The 21,282-nt window shown below is 40.9% G+C and overlaps 1 protein-coding gene across 2 annotated transcripts in view; it reads left to right on the top strand.

Moving 5' to 3' along the window:
* The window catches only part of LOC5574581 (protein turtle), a 756,452-nt gene that overhangs the window by 685,090 nt on the left and 50,080 nt on the right, over positions 1-21,282 (top strand). For both annotated transcript variants that reach the window (XM_021853722.1, XM_021853716.1), the window contains exon 11: positions 642-764. In XM_021853722.1, coding sequence (XP_021709414.1) covers positions 642-764 — 123 coding nt within the window. The remainder of the gene's footprint in view (positions 1-641; positions 765-21,282) is intronic.

The following is a 21,282-nucleotide window of genomic DNA, read 5'->3' as shown; positions in this document are numbered from 1 at the left end:
TGTTTCATTTTTCAATTTTTTGACTTCAGTCAGTTTGACGTCATAAAAGTCAAAGAAATTTAAATTTTAGTTCATTTTCAATTAAGAATCATAATAATATAATACATGAGGTATATTTTAAAATGATAAAAACCGTAAAAATCTCAAAAAAGTGTTTTGGTAGTTTTGGCCGCTCCTTTATATGGAGCCCGACCATTGTGCAATGGTTTGAAATAACTAGAACATAACAACTAAACAAGACATGTTTGTTGATCTGATCAAATGTTATTCGACCAATTGTTCGGGATCATTTTGAACAATTGTTCATTTGACCAAGTGTACATTCGATCAGTTGGCATTCGACCAAATGTCCTAAACCTGGATATTTCAGGCCTATTAGTTCGCTGGCAGTCGTCATTTTTTCCGAAACTGAAACCAATCCAAAGATTACATCTCTGCAATGTCCGTCCAATGCCAAAACTGTTCTAGCAAATGTCTAAACACTCACACTGAGGTCACGTTTTTTTTCTCTTGTTTTATATTTGTTATCGCCTTACACTCAATGCTCGCATATCGTTCATCGTGCGCTACGCCACATGTATGCCATTCGCGGCATTCCCACTGGACCATTGGTGTGGTTGCTCTGTGCTCCGGATACAAAGGAACCTCATCGGTAGTATCGTACACCCCGATGACTGAATTAGACTACGGTACGCTGCTCTGCGTGGCAACCAACCGAATCGGCAAGCAGAGACAGCCCTGCGTGTTTCACATAATTGCTGCAGGTAGGTGCTCCCTTCACTACACTGTCTGGTAAACCACTTTTTTCCATATTCATTTAGAATCCCTGCGTCCTGTGTACTGTGATACGGGGTCAAATTGATCACTGGGACGAATTTGAGCTGCTCGGTACCAAATAGAAATTCCTTCCGAGCATGTTGAATGTCTCGTTGGTATCACAGAAATTCCATGTTTTCTTGTTTGTTGATGTCTTACGATGATTTTGAACTGTTTTATTTTTAACGACACAGCGCACCTGGAACCAAGGTATAATAGATCTTGAATTAACCTTATTTTTTTTTTCATCGCAGGGTTTTTCAATTGAAAATATTATGTGGATGAAATATTGTTTTAATCTTTTATGCGCCTATTATACTATTAGCGCCTTTGAGCCCTCTAAATTTCTTCAAAAGTTCCAAATAAAGGAAATAATAATACATTGTGTCAATGTTTTTTGAATAGTTAAACCATAAACTAAAACCCCGCAAAAGCAAATTTTTGGTTTATTCAAGTTCAATTATATCTTGATTCCAGGATTGCGCACATGTTATTTCATAATAAATCAATTACGTACACTTGAACTGTAACATTCAAAGAAGTAATGATGTTTTAAGAAATTTTGTTGGCAATAGCTTATATAACAAAATAATATAACAAAATTTGTAACAATAGTGATCAATTTGACCCCGGTATACGGTATCGCACTTCAGCAAACCAATGCACAGTGTTGAAAGTGCTACAATTTGGATGTATTTTGTACGACAAAGGAATAATAAACTGATGTGGATTGTATGTAACGATATGAGAAGGGGATACTACTCCAGATAGTGGATAACCGTTCTGTTTGCAACCAGTAAAAACTTTTACCGAACGCATGATTGCAACATATCTTGATGATGGTGCGGTATTAGAAAAAAAATCGTTTCAGGCAGAATGTGATAAACCTCAATTGACCAATGGTTTGTAGGTCCGTATTGGGATTTTTTTGCTATACACAATCTTTACAATCGTTATACACATGATGTCCTTACAGGTTTATTAGTATATGGTGATGTAACTGAAAGGTATCACATGTACATTTTATTCGTTCAAATTGTATCAGTCCAGGATGTGTAAGTAGATGAAAAACCGAATCTAATACTATAGCATTTAATTCCACTAAAGTACTCTAGTGAAATTAAATGATATAGTACTTAATTCGTTTTTTTTTCATCTACTAATAGGTATTCCACTAAACAGCTTGAAGATTTATTATCAGGATGTTTTGTTAAAATCTAATAGCTCTACAGTACTTCCTCCTTGCCAGATCTCAAAGATATTTCTCAAGACTATATCCTAATAGCTCCTTTTGCTTTTCCTCTTTTAAAAAAATATGATACGCCTTATTTTACCCAACTGGTTACTCATGCTGATTTTCATTCTAATCATACCCCTGTTTCAATTCAAGGTAACGATTATCAATCCTATTAGCTCCACTTTCAAATATTTGAAAACTGATTGTAATACCAACTTAACATTACCCTTTCTTTGCAAACAAAATTCGATATTTACGATCCTCTCCAAATATTTATCCATTCCATTTTTTGAGCAAGTGGGATTGCAATACCAAAACGTGAAATGAAATTCCAAACTGACGTTAGTGAAAGCAAGCGGTGGTGATCCTTCTTTGATACCGTCTTGGGAAAGAAAACTCTCGCAGGTCACGTATTCTTTCGTTTATTCACTAAACATGGTTTAAACTACAAAGAAAAGGTAGGGTAAATCACTGAATTCACAAATTCCTTCCAAAAAATGGGGTTTAAAACTGTCACCCAAAGTGGCAAAAATAGAAGAAAGGACGTTCCTCCAGAATGGGCGCTTTCTTCCTAGGGTTAAATGGATAATGTTGATAATTGCATCAAAATGAGCAAACAGTTTGATGCTATACCACCAGGAGATCTTGAACTCCATTAGGGCAATCAAGGTTTCTTTCCAAATCGTCAAGAAAGGAGACTGTCTTGATTCTTTTCTTTTTTACTTATGATGACAAAGCTGAACCTTTGGTCAAGATCGTCATGAAAGGTCTAATGATTTACTTGAATTTTCCCCAGTATAAGTAATCATGATGAAAAAGAGAACCCAATTCATTCTCATTTAATAAGTTCACATCTAAATAGATAACACTGAACCAACAATTTCACGCCACAATACTCGGTTCGTGGCTGCATCTCTCCATTCTCGGTTCTATCCCCCTCTCGCTAAGCCGATACGCACTTGATCCGCCCACCTAGCTCGCTGCGCTCCACGCTTTCTTGTACCAACCGGATCCGAAGCGAACACCATCTTTGCAGGGTTGCTGTCCGGCATTCTTGCAACATGCCCTATCCATCCATCTTTGGCCACCTTCTGGATACTGAGTTCGCCGTAGAGTAGGGCTAGCTCGTGGTTCATACTTCGCCGCCACACGCCGTTTACCTCCACACCGCCAAAAATCGTCCTAAGCACCCGACGTTCGAAGACTCCAAGTGCTTGCAGGTCCTCCTCAAGCATCGTCCATGTTTCATGCCCGTAGATGACTACGGGAGTTATGAGCGTTTTGTACATGGTACATTTGGTGCGGGTGTGAATCTTTTTTGACTGCAGTATATTTTTTGAGGCCATAGTAAGTCCGCCGACTTCCACTGATGATGCGCCTTAGTATTTCACGGCTAACGTTATTGTCAGCCATCAGCAAGGATGCAAGGTAGACGAACTCGTTGACCACCTCGAAATCCCCGTCTATCGTAACATTGCTACCTAGACGAACCCTGTCGTGCTCGGCCCCACCAGCTAGCATGCGCTTTGTAGTGGCCGGGTTCACCACCAATCCAACTGTCCCTGTTACATTTCAAATATCCCAAGAAGCGATTCTTAATCCTATCAGCTTCACTTCCAATTATTTACGAGCCGACTGGAATATATATGAAACGTATGTTGACTCTAATCTTGATGTTAACATTTCTTTAGAAACTAAACTTGATAATGACAATGCTCTTGAAACTTTAACAAAATCCATTGTTGAAGCCAGAAGCATTGCAATTCCAAAATGTGAAGTAAAATTTGAATCCGTGATTATAGACGATGATCTTAAACTCTTGATCCGTCTTAAAAACGTGAGGAGAAAGCAATTTCAACGCACTCGCGATCCTGCTATGAAAATTATATGGCAGGATTTGCAGAAAGAAATCAAAAAGCGTTTTGCTCAATTAAGAAACAAAAATTTTGAAAAAAAAAAATTTCAATTGGACCCTGGCTCTAAGCCCTTTTGGAAATTATCTAAAATCTTGAAAAAACCTCAGAAGCCTATACCGGCATTGAAAGAGGAAAACAAATTATTACTAACTAATTGCGAAAAAGCTCAAAAACTTGCTATGCAGTTTGAAAGTGCGCACAATTTTAATTTAGGACTTACTAGTCCAATTGAAAATGAAGTTACTCAGGAGTTCGAAAATATTCTCAATCAAGAGAACGTTTTCGAAAATGCCTGGGAGACTGATTTGGATGAAGTGAGAACTATTATTAAAAAATTCAAAAATATGAAAGCTCCTGGCGTTGATGGAATTTTTTACATCCTCATCAAGAAACTTCCAGAAAGTAGCTTATCATTTCTAGTTGATATATTTAACAAATATTTTCAATTAGCATATTTTCCTGACAAATGGAAAAATGCTAAGGTTGTTCCAATTTTAAAACCAGACAAAAATCCTGCAGAAGCTTCTAGCTATCGTCCAATCAGTTTGCTTTCCTCCATCAGTAAACTTTTTGAAAAGGTTATTTTGAACAGAATGATGGCGCACATCAACGAAAATTCAATGTTTGCCAATGAACAGTTCGGATTCCGCCATGGACATTCGACCACTCATCAACTTTTACGTGTAACAAATTTGATCCGTTCCAACAAATCTGAAGGCTATTCTACTGGTCTTGCTTTTCTAGACATAGAAAAAGCATTCGACAGTGTTTGGCATGAAGGTTTGATTGTAAAATTAAAAAACTTTAATTTTCCAACATACATTGTTAGAATAATTCAAAGTTATCTGACAAATCGTACACTTCAGGTTGATTATCAGAACTCCAGATCTGAAAGACTTCCTGTAAGAGCTGGTGTTCCCCAAGGCAGCATTTTGGGACCAATATTATACAATATTTTCACATCTGACTTACCTGAGTTACCTCAGGGATGTCAAAAATCTTTGTTTGCGGATGACACAGGCCTCTCCGCCAAAGGTCGAAGCCTGCGTGTCATCTGTAGTCGATTGCAAAAAAGTTTGGATATTTTTTCTTCATACTTGCAAAAATGGAAGATTTCTCCTAATGCTTCCAAAACTCAACTAATAATATTCCCACATAAACCAAAAGCTCTTTATTTGAAACCTTCAAGTAGACATGTTGTCACGATGAGAGGGATTCCAATAAATTGGTCAGATGAAGTTAAGTATCTAGGGCTCATGCTTGATAAGAATTTAACTTTCAAAAATCACATTGAGGGCATTCAAGCCAAATGTAATAAATATGTAAAATGTCTTTATCCCCTTATTAATAGAAAATCAAAACTTTGTCTTAAGAACAAGCTTTTGATATTCAAACAAATTTTCAGGCCAGCCATGTTGTATGCTGTACCAATATGGACTAGCTGTTGTAATACCAGAAAGAAAGCTCTGCAGAGAATTCAAAATAAAATTTTGAAAATGATTCTGAGGCTTCCTCCCTGGTATAGTACCAATGAGTTACATAGAATATCCAATGTTGAAACATTGGAACAAATGTCAAATAAAATAATAAATAATTTCAGGCAAAAATCGTTACAATCTTCTATTGCCACGATTAATGCGTTATATGTTTAGGTTAAGTTAGGTTAAGTATATTTAAAGCGTTTTTTTTCTCTTATAAGCAGGTGAAATCAACTCACCTGTAAAAAATCTGAACTGCTACGGCAAATGAAATGTTATATGTTGTTAACAAAATGTTAATAAAATCTTAAATTTGTTTTACCAAATTAGGATGATAGTGTTGTCTAATAACACAGAACACCTAGATATAAGAAATGAATGTAATGTTTGGAATGATACTAATAAAGAAATTAAAAAAAAAAAAAAAACACCAATCCAACTTTTGTTGCCTCGCGTTCCAGGCGAGTGTACAGGTCTGCAACCTTTTCAAATGTTCAGCCGACGATATCTACATCATCCGCGAAGCAAACAAATTGACTAGATCTCGTAAAAATCGTACCCCGGCTGTTGAGCCCGGCTCTCCGCATAACACCTTGTAGCACAATATTGAACAACAGGCACGAAAGTCCATCACCTTGTCGAAGTCCCCGGCGGGATCCAAACGAACTGGAATGTTCGCCTGAAACCTAACAAAATTTTGCACACCTTCCATCGTCGCACACTGGGGCAGATCGCTGTTTTCGACGGCCAAAACCTCTAGTACTCTAAATATGCACCCTAGAGGTTTGGTGTCTTCGACAAAGTGTTTTGGAATAACTTGTACTATATTTTGACACATTCAGATTTGATCTAGATAAGTGAAAACTGATCTAGATCAGTTTTATCTTTTGATAGGAGCGCCCTAGCAAAAAACTTTCTTCTGCAAAGTTGTTCATTGAGGCATTTTTGACATTTCTTCGGAAGACACTTACACTCTATCACTGACGTGGATTACGATATGTGACAATTTAGTAAAAACAGTCAAAAAATCGATTTTGATCATTTTTTCATAAAAAAAATTATTTAAACGTTTTTAGTCATCAAGTATTAGAAGCTTAACTATAACAAAGTAAATTTATATCATTCACTAGCAAAATTTTCAGATTTAATTATATTTTTGGTAAAAACAGTCTAAAAATAGTGTTTTACAAAATCCAGGATAACTCATGAAGCGGCAGATGGCGGCAGCTAATTTTTTGTATACGACTAGCCAAGAACATAAGTTTCATTGTCCTGAAGAAAGAAAAGTGGGGCCACGTGGGGCTTTTTTGTTGTGGTGGTTTGAAAATTTGATGAATATATGTTAAAAATGCTTATATTTGTGAAACTTGTCATGAATTTATATTTTTCAAATGTATTTCTGAAACAAATTGCATGTTGACGAAGTGTTTTGAAGAAGTCATCTCTAAACTGGTATTCCAATAAACTTTTGAACGGAATTCAAGATAAATTGTCCCATATGTGTATCTACCTATACTTTGATTTTTATTAGAGTAATAGTATTGTGTGTAATAAAAGCCATATTATACGATACCAGTTTGGTGATGACTTTTTTAAATTTCGTCAACATGCAACATGTTTTAGAAATACATTTGAAAAATATAAATTCATGAAAAATTTCTCAAATATAAGCATTTTTTAACATATTTTCATCAAGTTTTCAAACCACCACAACAAAAAAGCCCCACGTGGCCCCACTTTTCTTTCTTCGCGACAATGAAACTTATGTTCTTGACTAGTCGTATACAAAAAATTAGCTGCCGCCATCTGCCGCTTCATGAGTTATCCTGGATTTTGTAAAACACTATTTTTAGACTGTTTTTACCAAAAATATAATTAAATCTGAAAATTTTGCAAGTGAATGATATAAATTTACTTTGTTATAGTTAAGCTTCTAATACTTGATGACAAAAAAATGTTTAAATAATTTTTTTTATGAAAAAATGGTCAAAATCGATTTTTTGACTGTTTTTACTAAATTGTCACATATCGTAATCCACGTCAGTGATAGAGTGTAAGTGTCTTCCGAAGAAATGTCAAAAATGCCTCAATGAACAACTTTGCAGAAAAAAGTTTTTTGCTAGGACGCTCCTATCAAAAGATAAAACTGATCTAGATCAGTTTTCACTTATCTAGATCAAATCTGAATGTGTCAAAATATAGTACAAGTTATTCCAAAACACTTTGTCGAAGACTCCAAACCTCTACGATGCATAACTAGAGTACTAGAGGTTTTGGCCGTCGAAAACAGCGATCTGCCCCATTGTGCGTCGCTCTTATCAGTCTCCTGAGCTTCCCAGGAAAACTGTTCTCGTCCATGATTTTCCATAGCTCTACGCGGTCGATACTATCGTATGCCGCCTTGAAATCGATGAAAACATGATGCGTTGGGACCTGGTATTCACGACATTTTTGGAGGATCTGTCGTATAGTAAAGATCTGGTCCGTTGTCGATCGGCCGTCAATGAAGCCGGCTTGATAACTTCCCACGAACTCGTTTCTTATGGGTGACAGACGACGGAAGATGATCTAGGCCGCATTGAGAATGGTGATCGCTCGAAAGTTCTCACAATCTAACTTGTCGCCTTTCTTGTAGATGGGGCATATTATCCCTTCATTCCAATCCTCCGGTAGCTGTTCTGTTTCCCAGATCGTGCCTATCAGCCGGTGCAGACAAATCGCCAGCCTCTCCGGACCCATCTTTATGAGTTCAGCTCCGATACCATCCTTACCAGCAGCTTTATTGTTCTTGAGCTGGTGAATGGCATCCTTAACCTCCCTTAAGGTGGGGGCTGGTTGGTTTCCATCCTCCGCAGTACCGACGAAGGCATTTCCTCCGTTGTCCTGACCTTCATTGCCTGTGCTCTCAACGCCATTCAGATGTGCTGCTTCCACCTTTCGATCACCTCACGCTCGTCCGTCAAAATGCTCCCATCCTTATCCCTGCACATCTCGGCTCGCGGCACGAAGCCGTTGAGGGATGCGTTGAGCTTCTGATACAACTTGCTTGCTTCTTGATACCGGCACAGCTGTTCCATCTCCTCGCACTCCGTCTCCTTCAGGCGGCGTTTTTTCTCCTGTAAAAGGCGGGTCTGCTACTGTCGTTTCCGTCTATAACGCTCCACGTTCTGTCGAGTCCCTTGCTGCAGCATGACCGCCCGCGCTGCGTTCTTCTCCTCAAGAATCTGCCTACATTCCTCTTCCAACCAATCGTTCTGTCGACTCCGTTCTACGTACCTGACGTTGCTATCGCTGCATTGTCGGTTTGAACTCCTCCTCCTGGTCAACCTGAGCGGTTAGATCTCCTATGATGATTTTGGCGTCATGGCTTGGGCATATATATGGTATGGTTATGGTTACCACTAAACGTTCGCACCATTGATCCCTTCCAACACACTTCCTGTAACGTTACGATGCCGAATCCTCGATCCTTCTGTACGTCAGCGAGCATGCGTGTGCTCCCGATGAAGTTGAGAGATTTACAGTTCCACGTACCAAGCTTCCAATCGCTGGTCCATTTACATCGCTGTGGTCTTCGCCGATTGTCCCGGTTCGCATTCTCTCGTCCCTATCTCGTAAATGATAGGGATGCGTGTTGAAGATATTATGATCAATTTATTACTAAAGCCTAAATTACATTGGATCGATCATATGCTCTTCAGTGAGCCTCTATAAGAGATGAGTGTAGCTACTGTTTGGTATATATTGTGAGAATGAGTGGAAGTGGGTGGGAGTGCGAGTGGTAGAAATTGAGTGTTTGAGGAGCATAGCTGTATTATGCCACACTACTCCCCCTTTACTAAAATCTACGGGGAATCTTAACATGACGTCCTGCTGGTTCAATACCATCTCGCCGTGGAGCTCGGCTAGATGGAGACGCTGGGTCAATGGTGATTGCTGCTGCCTGTATTGGAGGCGATCGACGGAGATAGCTTGCTTTTTACCCTTGATCTCGATGATGTACACTTTTTTTTCGTCGTAGTACCATGCAAGGTCCATATGGTGTAAGTGGCGGCTTGATAGCGCCAAATCTGACGAAAACATGCGAACAGGCAGCTAACTTTTTCTGGGTGTGCGCTTGGTGCTTTGAGTGGTTGCTCATGGGTATTGGCCGAAGTTTAGCTATGGTCGACTTGAGATCTATAAACAATTCTGGAGTTAGTGGTTTAGCGGGAGCTTCGGTGAAAAATTGTCCAGGTAAACGAAGTGTTGTCCCGTACGTAGCCTCTGCAGATGATGTTCGCAGTTCTTCTCTCAGAGAGGATCTCATACCAAGAAGCACGATCTGCAGCGATTCTGTCCACTTCGTGTCGATGAGTTCTCTCTATTTGCCCGTTGGCTTGAGGGTGATAGGACGTCGTCTTCAGGTAAGTGATGCCCAATACTCTTGTAAGCTCACGAAATACGTCGGACTCAAATTGTCAACCTATATCGATAGTGACTCGGATGGGTACTCCAAGTCGTGCGACCCAGCCACTAATGAAGGATCGGGTTACGGTTGCTGCAGTCATATTGGGATTAGGAAAAACCTCTAGCTCTCTAGAGAATTTATCTATTAGTGTTAAGCAGTATACGAGCCCGTCAGAAGGTGGAGTGGGTCCGATCAAATCCCTGTGTACATGAGTGAATCTCTATATCGGGGTGTTGATCATCTGTTGTGTCTGTGTACCTTCGATGTTTGGCACGGGATACAATGTGTGACGAATTGTTTGCAATCCCACAGGAGGGACGGCCAGACGAAGCGATCAGCAACTAGACGAAGTATTACTCGGACTCCAGGGTATGAGATGTTGTGTAGGCTTGCGATGATTGAAACACGTTGGGATCGAATGGTCTAATTGCTGCTGTTGGAACATCACAGTACATGACCAACAGGCCACAGCTGAAGATGACAAAGGTGATTTGAGTGCTTTGAGTATTAATCCACTGCCTTGTGGTGGTGATTTCAAATACTGCTGTAACTCGGGATCGTCGTTTTGCCGTGCAACCATGCGGTCGAAATCGATAGTGGTTGTGATTGAGCTGATTCGGCTTAACATACTGCATACACATACTCATCAGCAACCTTGTTCGCTTTGCCGGGAACGTGGCGTATATCGGTCATGAACTCGCTGATGAAACTGAAATGCCGTTGCTGTGTTGGTGTTGCTCGGTCTGAGTGTTGGTGGAAAGCAGTAACGAGCGGGTTGTGGTCTGTATTGATACAGAATTCTCTGGCGGTTATTAAATCTTTGATTTATTTGACTGCTTCATACATAGCTAACAGTTCGCGTTCGTACGTACTGGCTTTTTGTTTGGAAAAAATGTAGGCCGCTTTCATCGAGTTGGTGGAGAACGGCGCCTATCGCAATTCCAGAGGCATCCATTTCGAGAGCCAGTTTTGCTTCGGGACATGGATGTTCCAAAGAGCTGCATAGGCAAGATCGTTTTTGCATTGTTCGAAGGCTTGATTGGTGGATTCGTCCCATTCTAACGGTGTGCGTTTGTTTTTCGCAGTCCCATGGATCATATTTTGCAGGATTCACAGGTGCTCTGCGGCATGATGGATGAATCGTCTGTAGAAGTTGATGGTGTTAAGGAAACGTTTCATCTGTTTGGCAGTGCTTGGACGAGGAAAATTTAACACTTCGACTTTCTTCGAGGTTGGTTGTATGCTGTTGGTGGTTATTAGGTGGCCCACAAATTCCATGCTCGGCAATCCGATCTGGCACTTGCTGGGATTAATTACCAGACCGTTTTCACAAAACCGTTGGAAAACTCTGCGAAGGTGCTTGTTATTCGTCCTTCGAGGCAATGATAGTGTCTCTGCAAGGTTTGGCCGGCATTCCGCAGGCCGAAGGTCATGAAATTTAATTCAACAACAAAAAGAAAAAGTACGGGATTGTAACGTTTTCCGTTTTTTAGTTTAAAAACATACATAATAAACAAACAAAAATAAAACAAAAAAAAAGGATTTTAGTTTTTATAGCGTTGAATAAAAATATTTTGATTGCGTTCGTAAAATGCAGCGATCCATGTAGCGTAAGCAAATGTGGATTGCGTTTGCCATAACGAATTATGAAAGCTTCGCAAAGCGCCATGTACACATTTTGGCGGACTACAGGCGTAATTCAGATTTGTCGCCATACCTACCACACGCCATGCAAAAGCAGTTGGTGCGATTTTCTATAATAGTTGCTTTTTGTTTGAATAGTTGGACGGTCAGAATAGGCAGTTTCTTGGCGCAAGAATTTCTTCAACTCGTTCATTTCGCTACGAAGTTGGCTGGAGAGCAGAAGTGCGCGAGTTTAGTGAACCAATTACGTTTAATTGAAGTAAATTCGAAAAGTTAAAGTTTATTCTGGTGAAATTGAAGTTTAAATTAAAGGTAAAAGTTAGTGAGTGAGTTTTTCGTGATAAGTTAAGTTAAACGTTTTGTGTATTTCTTCCTTCTCTAGAGGACCGAGGTCCATAAATTATTCGCGTTTCTGCGCAAAAGGTTTTATTAAGTTTATCTCAACGGAAAAAGGTAATTATATTTAATTAATAGCATGAAGACTTAAAACTAATGTGATTGCGCGTTGGACATGCAGCGCTCTGCGCTTTTTCCGTACGGCTGGATTTCTATCCGTTGGTATTCGGCATCCGTCACCGCCGAATCGTGAATTTGGTCCGTTCATCGAGAATTTGGTCATCCGTTCACCGTCCAGACCCGTGTGCAGTGCAAAAGGCCCGCCTTGAAAGGTAGTTAAACGGAGGCGTGAGTGAAGTCGCTAAAGTGCTCTGTAGCGAATTTTCTCCTTCGGACGCCAATTACCGAAGGTAAAGGTCCCATCACGTTACACCTTGTGGACCATTTCGTCGAGAGGTCGGTTCGTCGAAGCGTGACGTCAATTACACGCCGCGAACCTCGATCCTAACCCAAAGATAGGGCTGCATTACTCCCCGCTCGGATTAGCGGACAGGTACGCGAAGCCGGGTCGCTGGGTACGTGCTTCTCTATTGGAAGGAGCGGATCGTCCCGGGTATAAATCGGCGCAATCGCCGTCTCACTCTCGAGATCCGAAATCGGAAGCTTCCGTTCCAGCCGCCACTCCCTCCGCAACGTTATTCCGGCCATTTTGCACGCGGGTCTATTCATCGCTGCCCGCCAATTTGCAGCACGGATATGCCGGTGGTCGCCATCTCGTTACCGCCATCGCTGAGGTCGATCGTCGTCATCCCATCGAGTCTGCGGAGTCGACATTTCGGTTCCCGTCAACGAGCCTTCATCGAGTCAACGCCAAAATCCTGCGCAGGTACGTGAAGAGCTTATTTTACATGGCCATGTTTTCTCTTTTTCCATTCCGTACGGTTTTCCTTTGTCCAACCCGAATGAATGATGAATTCGATTCCTAAAATAAAAGTTTTTGAAGAAAGATTAGTCACTTTTTCCGTTACGTTTAACTATGCTTAAGTAAAACTACTCGCTAACTTACATTACGTTTCGTTCCGTTTATTAGCTCTTTTGAGTAAGCATCCTCTTCTGAATTCCCTAAAACTTTAAGGCTGTGGAGGAGTAAAAGTCATTCTTGCGTTTGAGTTTCTAGTGTTGTTTACCAAGAACCGTTCAAAACTCTCCCAGAGAAAAAAAGTCTCTAAACGTCGGGCAAATCTGAACACGACTGGTGGTCTCTCATTGAGAGTGGCGCTTAAGCCGCCGAGTTTGCTAATAATTTCTAGTAAAGTTTTACGAACGGTTACAGGATGTGCGGAAAAGGGTGACGATCGGAAGCAGTGATAGCATTCAGTGGCCGATAATCTCCGCAGGGTCTCCATTTACCGTTGCTTTTTGCGCACCATGTGCAATGGGCTGGCCCAGCAGCTTTTGGAAGGCTGACAAATTCCTTGCTTTATCAGGAATTTGAATTCGGCTTTGGCTTCGTTAAGTTTGTCCAACGGAAGCCTTCGGAGATGGCAAAAAAAACTGGCGGGCCTGTAGTGATGATGTGGTGGAGAATTTTCGTTTGTGTTGGTTGATGACGCATGTTCAACACAGTTATACAGGGGATAGGCAAAATGATTGAGATAGGCAAAATTTTGCCCAAATTCAAATGCTTATAACTTTATGAAAAATGAATGAAATTGGATGCATCTGGAAGCAGTCGACGGCAAATTTGGTCCAGTTGTAGGAACTTCCTTGGCCATGCATATTGGCCACTGGACACCGGAGATGTTCCGGATTTTCTGAGGTCATGTCCAAATGTCATTTTTTCTGTCGCTTGTATTTTTGTGCGGTGTAAAGTTAGATAGATGTTTGCAATTTTCCTAGAAACTAGAACTAATAGGAAGTTGAATGCCACCGGACGCATTAAGATTGGTTGGAAATCTTCAGAAATATGACCATTTCCGTAAAACTGGTTCCGGAAAGCATGGTCAGTATTGTTTGTATTTCCAATCATGTAAATATTATCCGGAGCTATATCCAATTGGACATCAACCTTAAAAATGATGTTTCCTGCAGCGTATTCAGAACCATTAGATGCACAGACCACTCTATATAAGGTTCCAGGTGCCCTGGGGGAAGTGGTCAATTAGGAACATATCTGGAACCATATCAATATGGGCATCAAACTTCATGATTTTCAAAGGTTATGCTTTACGAAGCATTTCCAGCACCACCGGCTGCCATGACCACTTTATAGTAGATTCCAGGTGCCCCGGGGATGTGTCCAATTCAAAACATGCCCGAAAACACATCAATATGGGTAAAAACATCAAGATTTTTGAAGGTGATGCTAATAGAAGTATTTACAGCGCAACTTATTTATATGACCACTGTATAGTAGGTTCCATGGGCCCTGGGGGATGAGGTCATGTTTCGAATTGGCCACATCTCTAGGAGCCCCTGGAATCTACTATAGAGTGGTTATTACATCATGTGGTTCTGAAAATGATCGCCATTTTCCAAGTCCCATGGATCTTACTGTTTATGGTAGAATGTGATTCTAAACAGATGAACGGACATGTTCTGAATTGGCCACATTCCCCGGGGCACCTGGAACCTGCTATAAAGTGGTCATGGCAGCCGGTGATGCTGGAAATGCTTCGGAAAGCATAACCTTTAAAAATCATGAAGTTTGATGCCCATATTGATATGGTTCCGGATATGTTCCTAATTGACCACTTCCCCCAGGGCACCTGGAACGTTCTATAGAGTGGTCTGTGCATCTAATGGTTCTGAATACGCTGCAGGAATCATCATTTTTAAGGTTAGTGTCCGCTTGGATATAGCTCCGGATAATATTTACATGATTGGAAATACAAACATGACTGACCATGCTTTCCGGAACCAGTTTTACGGAAATGGTCATATTTCTGAAGATTTCCAACCAATCTTAATGCGTCCGGTGGCATTCAACTTCCTATTAGTTCTAGTTTCTAGGAAAATTGCAAACATCTATCTAACTTTACACCACACAAAAATACAAGCGACAGAAAAAATGACATTTGGACATGACCTCAGAAAATCCGGAACATCTCCGGTGTCCAGTGGCCAATATGCATGGCCAAGGAAGTTCCTAAAACTGGACCAAATTTGCCGTCGACTGCTTCCAGATGCATCCAATTTCATCCATTTTTCATAAAGTTATAAGCATTTGAATTTGGGCAAAATTTTGCCTATCTCAATCATTTTGCCTATCCCCTGTATCTTTAAATTCATCCAATATTGCGGCAAAGGGAATGTTTACGTTGAAAGTGATGATGGGATTTGATTCAGCATTTCCTTTTATGGTGCTGATTTCCAAGCGCGTGGTGTTATCCACGAGTTTGCCGTTTCGCAGATCCACAAGCAAATCATAGTGCTCCATAAAATCTGCACCTGGCGACATCACATCGGCGATCGTGAGAATCCACTCGAAGGGGCAACGAAGGCCAATGTTAATGGTGAGGCGTTTAGTTCCATAGGTTGGGATCGGACTTCCATTTTCACCAAAGAGCTATCAAGATTTAAAATGGTGGAACTTTTCTCTAGGCGAGGGAGGAATCACGGAAATGTCCGCACCGGTGTCGATTAGGAAGGACTGGGTCGATTTTTTGTCGTGAACGTGGATGCGACGTATGCGCGAGGGGTGGTTCAGATCAATGCTGGGTTCTTCAGGGATAAATGATTCAAACAGGGGTTTGGGCTTTTCCGTTTAATCAGGGGATCGCACGCACTTTTTTTTTCTTGGCGAACATTTAAAGGGACATTCGGGTTATCGCCTTTTTGCTTTTCACGCTTCTTCTTGGCATTAATGTCCTCACTGGGACAGAGCCTGCTTCTCAGCTTAGTGTTCTTATGAGCACTTGCACAGTTATTAACTAAAAGCTTTCTTCGTCAAAGTTGCCATTTTCGCATTCGTATATCGTGTGGCAGATACGATGATACTTTATGTCCAGGAAAGTCAAGAAAATTTCCATTACGAAAAGATCCTGTACCGACCGGGAATCGAACCCAGGCACCTTCAGCATGGCTTTACTTTGTAACCGCGGACTCTAATCACTTGGCTAAGGAAGGCCCTATGTGTCACGATTAGTGCTATATAAATATAGTTTGTGTAAGATTATGAAAAAGCGTTTTTTTGTTTTATAAGCAGCTTAGTTCAACTTACTTGTAAACATTCTGAATTGCTACGGAATATGAAATGTAATATGTTGTTAACAAAATGTTCACAATAGCATTATCAAGTTCAACCAAATTAAGATTAAAGTGTTGCCTAACACCGAACAGCTAGATATAAGAGATGAATGTAGTATCTGAAACTATTCAAAAAAGAGAAATAAAAAAGAGCAAAACTGTAAGCTTTTGGGATTTCCTGACAAGATTATCAACTATGGACTTTGCTCCAAACAAATTTCCAAAATTTTGTGAATCCCATTATAGAGGTGGAGGTCTGGTCTACGTGGTTTGTGAACATCATCTGAATGGATTTTCGTGCTTAGATAGGTAGGATTTGAGTCCTAAATAAATTAATCAACATAGACCAATAGCAGTGCTGAAAATCGTCCAGAGGCCGGAGTGTAAAAAGTTTATAATTCCGGTTAATATTTAATTTGTACGTTCGCGCTCAAAGTGCTACCATGCAAGCAAGTAAAGGTAGAGCGTAATGCAAGCGATTGGAAGGAGAAATTGTGGATTATGGAGGTTTGCCGCTTCAACGATAGAATCTCAGTTGTTTTCGTTGAAGTCTGGGACGATTAGGGTTATTGGACGAATAGTATACTCTAACGAATAGAGAAGCATGCTTTATTTCAGTTGGGATGCAGCGCCAATAAGAAGAAAAAAAATTTGAGCAAAACTAGTAAGAAGGTAACTGAATTCCGGAATTATAATATGCCTGCTAAAATGACAATTTGTGTAGTTCTTAACAGCAGATCACGAATGGTACGAATGGTATATTATTTTTTTATGATTATCTTTTGACAGTTATTTTGCTGATCACTTATTTACAGAATTTTCAACAATCGAGAATTGCTGTTGAGATCAAACATTTAATGATCGGGTCTTAGACTGAACTCACGTTTTCAAATATTCTTGTAAGGCATTTCATAATAGCATTGGGTTGATCATAAATAGGAATTGCGTCATTCACGTTACATGCACTAGGAACTTCCTTCACAACGGATATGTTTACCCTAACGGAAAATTCGACGGATAAATTTGATACCAGGGAACTTTCTCCATCATCTAACGTTACTACATCATTTATAGTAAACCGTAGCAGTGGAAAAGTTATCGATGAGCTGAAAACCGGAAACGTGTACATTTGTTGACTGATAGAGATAGTATCTTTGTTTCTATAGAGGAGATCTGAGCTGAACAAGCCCGTGGAGTTTTCCAGCAATCCGATATATTTAGGTATTCTTATTTTCATTAGATTTTATTGATTTCTCTGCCGGCAGCATCCGATTTACACAGCAACAAAATATTTATATCACTTTAATTTTGTTATTATTTGATATTTTTTTAGCACCTTTTCTCGTATAACTTATGATCTTGCCCTTAAAGCAATTGGCCACAGAGTGTGTATCTTGTTGTTACTAGACATACAACGGATAGATTTCCACATTATTTAACAATGTTACGATAAAGACAAGATCCTCCTTTATCTTCCCAGTGATGAAAGTTTTTATCTTGTCCCATTTATTTGCTTAAAATCAATCAAACACACCTTCGGTTACCAATGGCTTTTAGGGCGAGATCACAAATTGAGATATGTTTCGAGATTTGTTCACAAATTTTCAAAAACTTTTCTTTTCTGAGAACTAGATTCCATTGTTTTCCTCGGGGGACTGACGCTCAGTCATAACCCACATGAATATCACAGGCTACAGACTTTTCTCATAATGGGTTATTCGCTTTTCAAAACATTACAAAATAGTGGCCGGAGAAATTTTTGTAAAGCCAACGAAGGACGCCCACTTGGCTACTCTGGTAACGACAGCTTGGACTTTCCTTCGTGTAGCCGCGATTGTAGGTCCAGATTCTACAATTACGATGTCGTCCGCGTAGACAAATATTTTGACCATTCGCTCTACTACCTTAGAGAGGCAGCAGGTGAGTGCAATTGGACGATAGTTTGCTGGTTCTCGAGCTTGATTGCCGGGTTTCGCGATTGGGACGACGAAGTTCTCTCGCCATTCCGGCGGGTAGGAGTCATCAGTCCACAGCTGATTTATCAGCTCAAGTAGGATAAGCTTACCATGACCTTCAAGGTTTTTCACCAATGGATAACCAACATCGTCTGGGCCTGCGGATTTCCCACTACTGCGACTCAAGGCAGCTTGCAACTTCCTAAATGAGAAAGGTTGATTAATGGCAATCTACACATTGTCCTCAGGTACAGTGAAACTGCTTATATCGTTGGCATTCGCACCGGTTTGGCAGACGAAGCCCGAATAATACGTCCCAAAGGCTGCGAGATTGACGAAATACTTTCCCAAGCCGTCGGCAATGATTTCAGGATTCGCAGTACACCCGATTCTGTTTTTGCACGGGGGATGCGTACCGTCCAAAAAAAGTTTTCAGTTCAAAATTTCAAAAACCGTGCATAAAAAGTAACACCAGTTCTCGACGTTTCATGCAAAAATAAGGTTTTGGCGGAAAAAAATGTATGGAAACTTTTTTTACACGGCCGTGTAAAAAAAATCCGTGCAAAAACAGAATCGGGTGTACTGTTTCTATCAATATCGAGGGTGGGAGTAGCGACGACTATTTTTCCGTTGAAGGCGTTGACCTTGGTCCATAGGTCAGCGGTTGATTGGGTTGCGTTGATACTATCTAAAAACTCCTCCCAACAGGCTCGTTTGGCGTCTCGGATGGCTTGCCGACAAGTGTTACGTTCGATGTGATACCGATCAACGATTACATCTCGGTTTGGATGGTCAGGTGCCATTCTCTTCACGGCGCGAAGAGCCTTTCTACGTACCTTGATCACTTTTTTGATCTCAGGAGACCGCCAACGGAGAGTTTTTCGACCAGGATTGCTGCTTGTTTTCGGAATCGAAACGGCAGCCGCTTCCGTGAGAACGACAGTGAATTCTGCCATGTTACTCGGGTGGCGAGAGCGAAGTTATACACTGACGCTGTTGTTATAAGCAGTCCAATCTGCCTGATCGTACAGCCAGCGGGGCCGCCTGGTTGTGACGGGAGTCTCCACGGCTAACGAAATTTGAAGAGGATGGTGATCGCTGCCATGTGCATCCGAATTGACGCACCGACCGGGTAACAGCCGTAACATCGATTGCCGACTATTGAAGAAAGTTGGGGATCCATCGTTTAGAATAGTAAGATCACTATCTTCGAAAAGACTTAGTAGGGTATTGCCCCTAGAATCTGACCGAGATCCACCCCAGATCGGATGGTGGGCGTTTAAATCACCAACGACCATTCTGAATTCAGGCAGTTGTTAAATATTTTTTTCTACCTCGCCCCGCAGGTTAGGAATATTTCCGCATGGTGGGTAGACACATGCCACAGACATTTTTGTGCTTCCCTGAACTTTGACCCCGATAACTGGAAGTTAAGAGTCGATATTGAAAAAAGCAGACGGAATTGACTTAAGCACACCGAGGGCGACGGAATGGCGGAAGTTGCTTCCACGCTTATGGTTCCATACATATCTACCGCCGAGTGAGCGGTTTAGTTGTTCGAGTGTGACCCGGTTGACTTCTTGGAGGGCCAGGATCCAAGGGGAATCGCTGCTTGTGAGGATCTCAAGGTCTGCAAGATTGTTAAAGAACACGTTCATGTTCCACTGCAGGCAAAATCTAGCTGGTTCTGGTAAAGCTGGAGTAGGGTGACTCTGGAGTTTGATCGCGAGTGGTGCTTGTGCACGAATGGACCAAGTTTCTATCAGGGTAGATCCTGAGGGTGAACTAATAATGAGCGGATCCTATGGCCGTTGAATAGGGATCGGATGGTATTTCGGTATTGCTTTCGGTGCACGAACAAGACAGAGCTCTAGAGATGGCAGGCCCGGAAGATGGGCCCACCAAATGCAGGGATGTCCCGATGGCAGGAAAAAAGGAGGTTGCAAGGGGCGACAGTCGGTGGGTTGGGTTGCTGGGAGAGTTTGGATGATTCTGTGTTTGGAGGTAGCTTCACTTTCCACGTTGTTCTTCGGGGTAGCGGGTAGAGCCCGATGAGCCCCAAGAGCTCACAGGTCTTGACTTCCCACGTCGTGAACCAAATCATTAAACGGTAGTATATACACTCCCGTGCAAAAGTTTGGGTTCACCCCCTAAAAAACATACAAAAGTGTTCAGTCCATATCTCTGTAATTACACGTCCAATTGAAACTCTCTAAGCCGCATTCGAAAGGCAAAGAGTTATTCTTACTTCATATGTATTTTTCCAAAAACATTTTTTAAATTTTGTTTACTAAATTTTTACTTAAAGTTGTTACATTTTTCAAAAAATACACTGAAAATCATATCTAATTTCCTCAGCATTGGATCGACTATAATTTTAAATAAAAGTGTCATTAGAATCGTAATCTTATATTCTTTGAAGACCACTCACGAATTTTTGGCGAAAAAATCTGGAAAGTATTCAAAATCAATGAAACAATCAGTCATGTCACCGTGCAAAAGTTTGGGTTCACCCCTCAGTATGATGCAAATAGTGCAAAAGTTTGGGTTCACCTGAGCCGCACGCACACAATTTTTGTCAATATCTTTGCCATTTTTCAACCGATTCTAATAGTTTAAAGCTTTTCCGAGCGCAAATAATGGCGCGTACATGATTGGTTTGAGATTTCACAGATTTAAGTAAGTTCAGGTGAACCCAAACTTTTGCACGATACACCATACAGAGGGGTGAACCCAAACTTTTGCACGATGACTCGACAGACTGTTTCATTGATTTTGAATACTTTCCAGATTTTTCCGCCAAAATTTCGTGGGGTCTCTTCAGAGAATATAAGAAATTTTCTCCGTGAAGCAATGGATTTATACAAAGATATCCCCAAGTAGTCTTCTTGGAATTCGATCAGGAATTATTCCAGAGAATCCTTCCGGGATTTCTCCATGGATCGCTTCAGCGCTCCAGGTGTGCTATATCTTACAAATTCCTAAAGAGGTTCCTCAAGAATTTCCTCCAGGAATTCACCTAGAGTTACCACCAGAAAAAGTTGTTACATTACTTATTCCATGGATTTGTCAAGCAATCATCCAGGGGTTCTCCGGGAATTTATCCAGAGATCGTTCTGGGCCTTCAAAAACCCTCCGGGGATTCCTTCAAGTGTTCCTATTGAAATTCTACCAGAGATTCTTCCATGAATTCATGCAGGAA

Source organism: Aedes aegypti, chromosome 1, assembly GCF_002204515.2.
Source record: "Aedes aegypti strain LVP_AGWG chromosome 1, AaegL5.0 Primary Assembly, whole genome shotgun sequence".
Classification (NCBI taxonomy): Eukaryota; Metazoa; Arthropoda; class Insecta; order Diptera; family Culicidae; genus Aedes; species Aedes aegypti.
The sequence above is the reverse complement of the archived record's forward strand: the minus strand, read 5'-3'. Positions and strand labels throughout refer to the sequence as shown.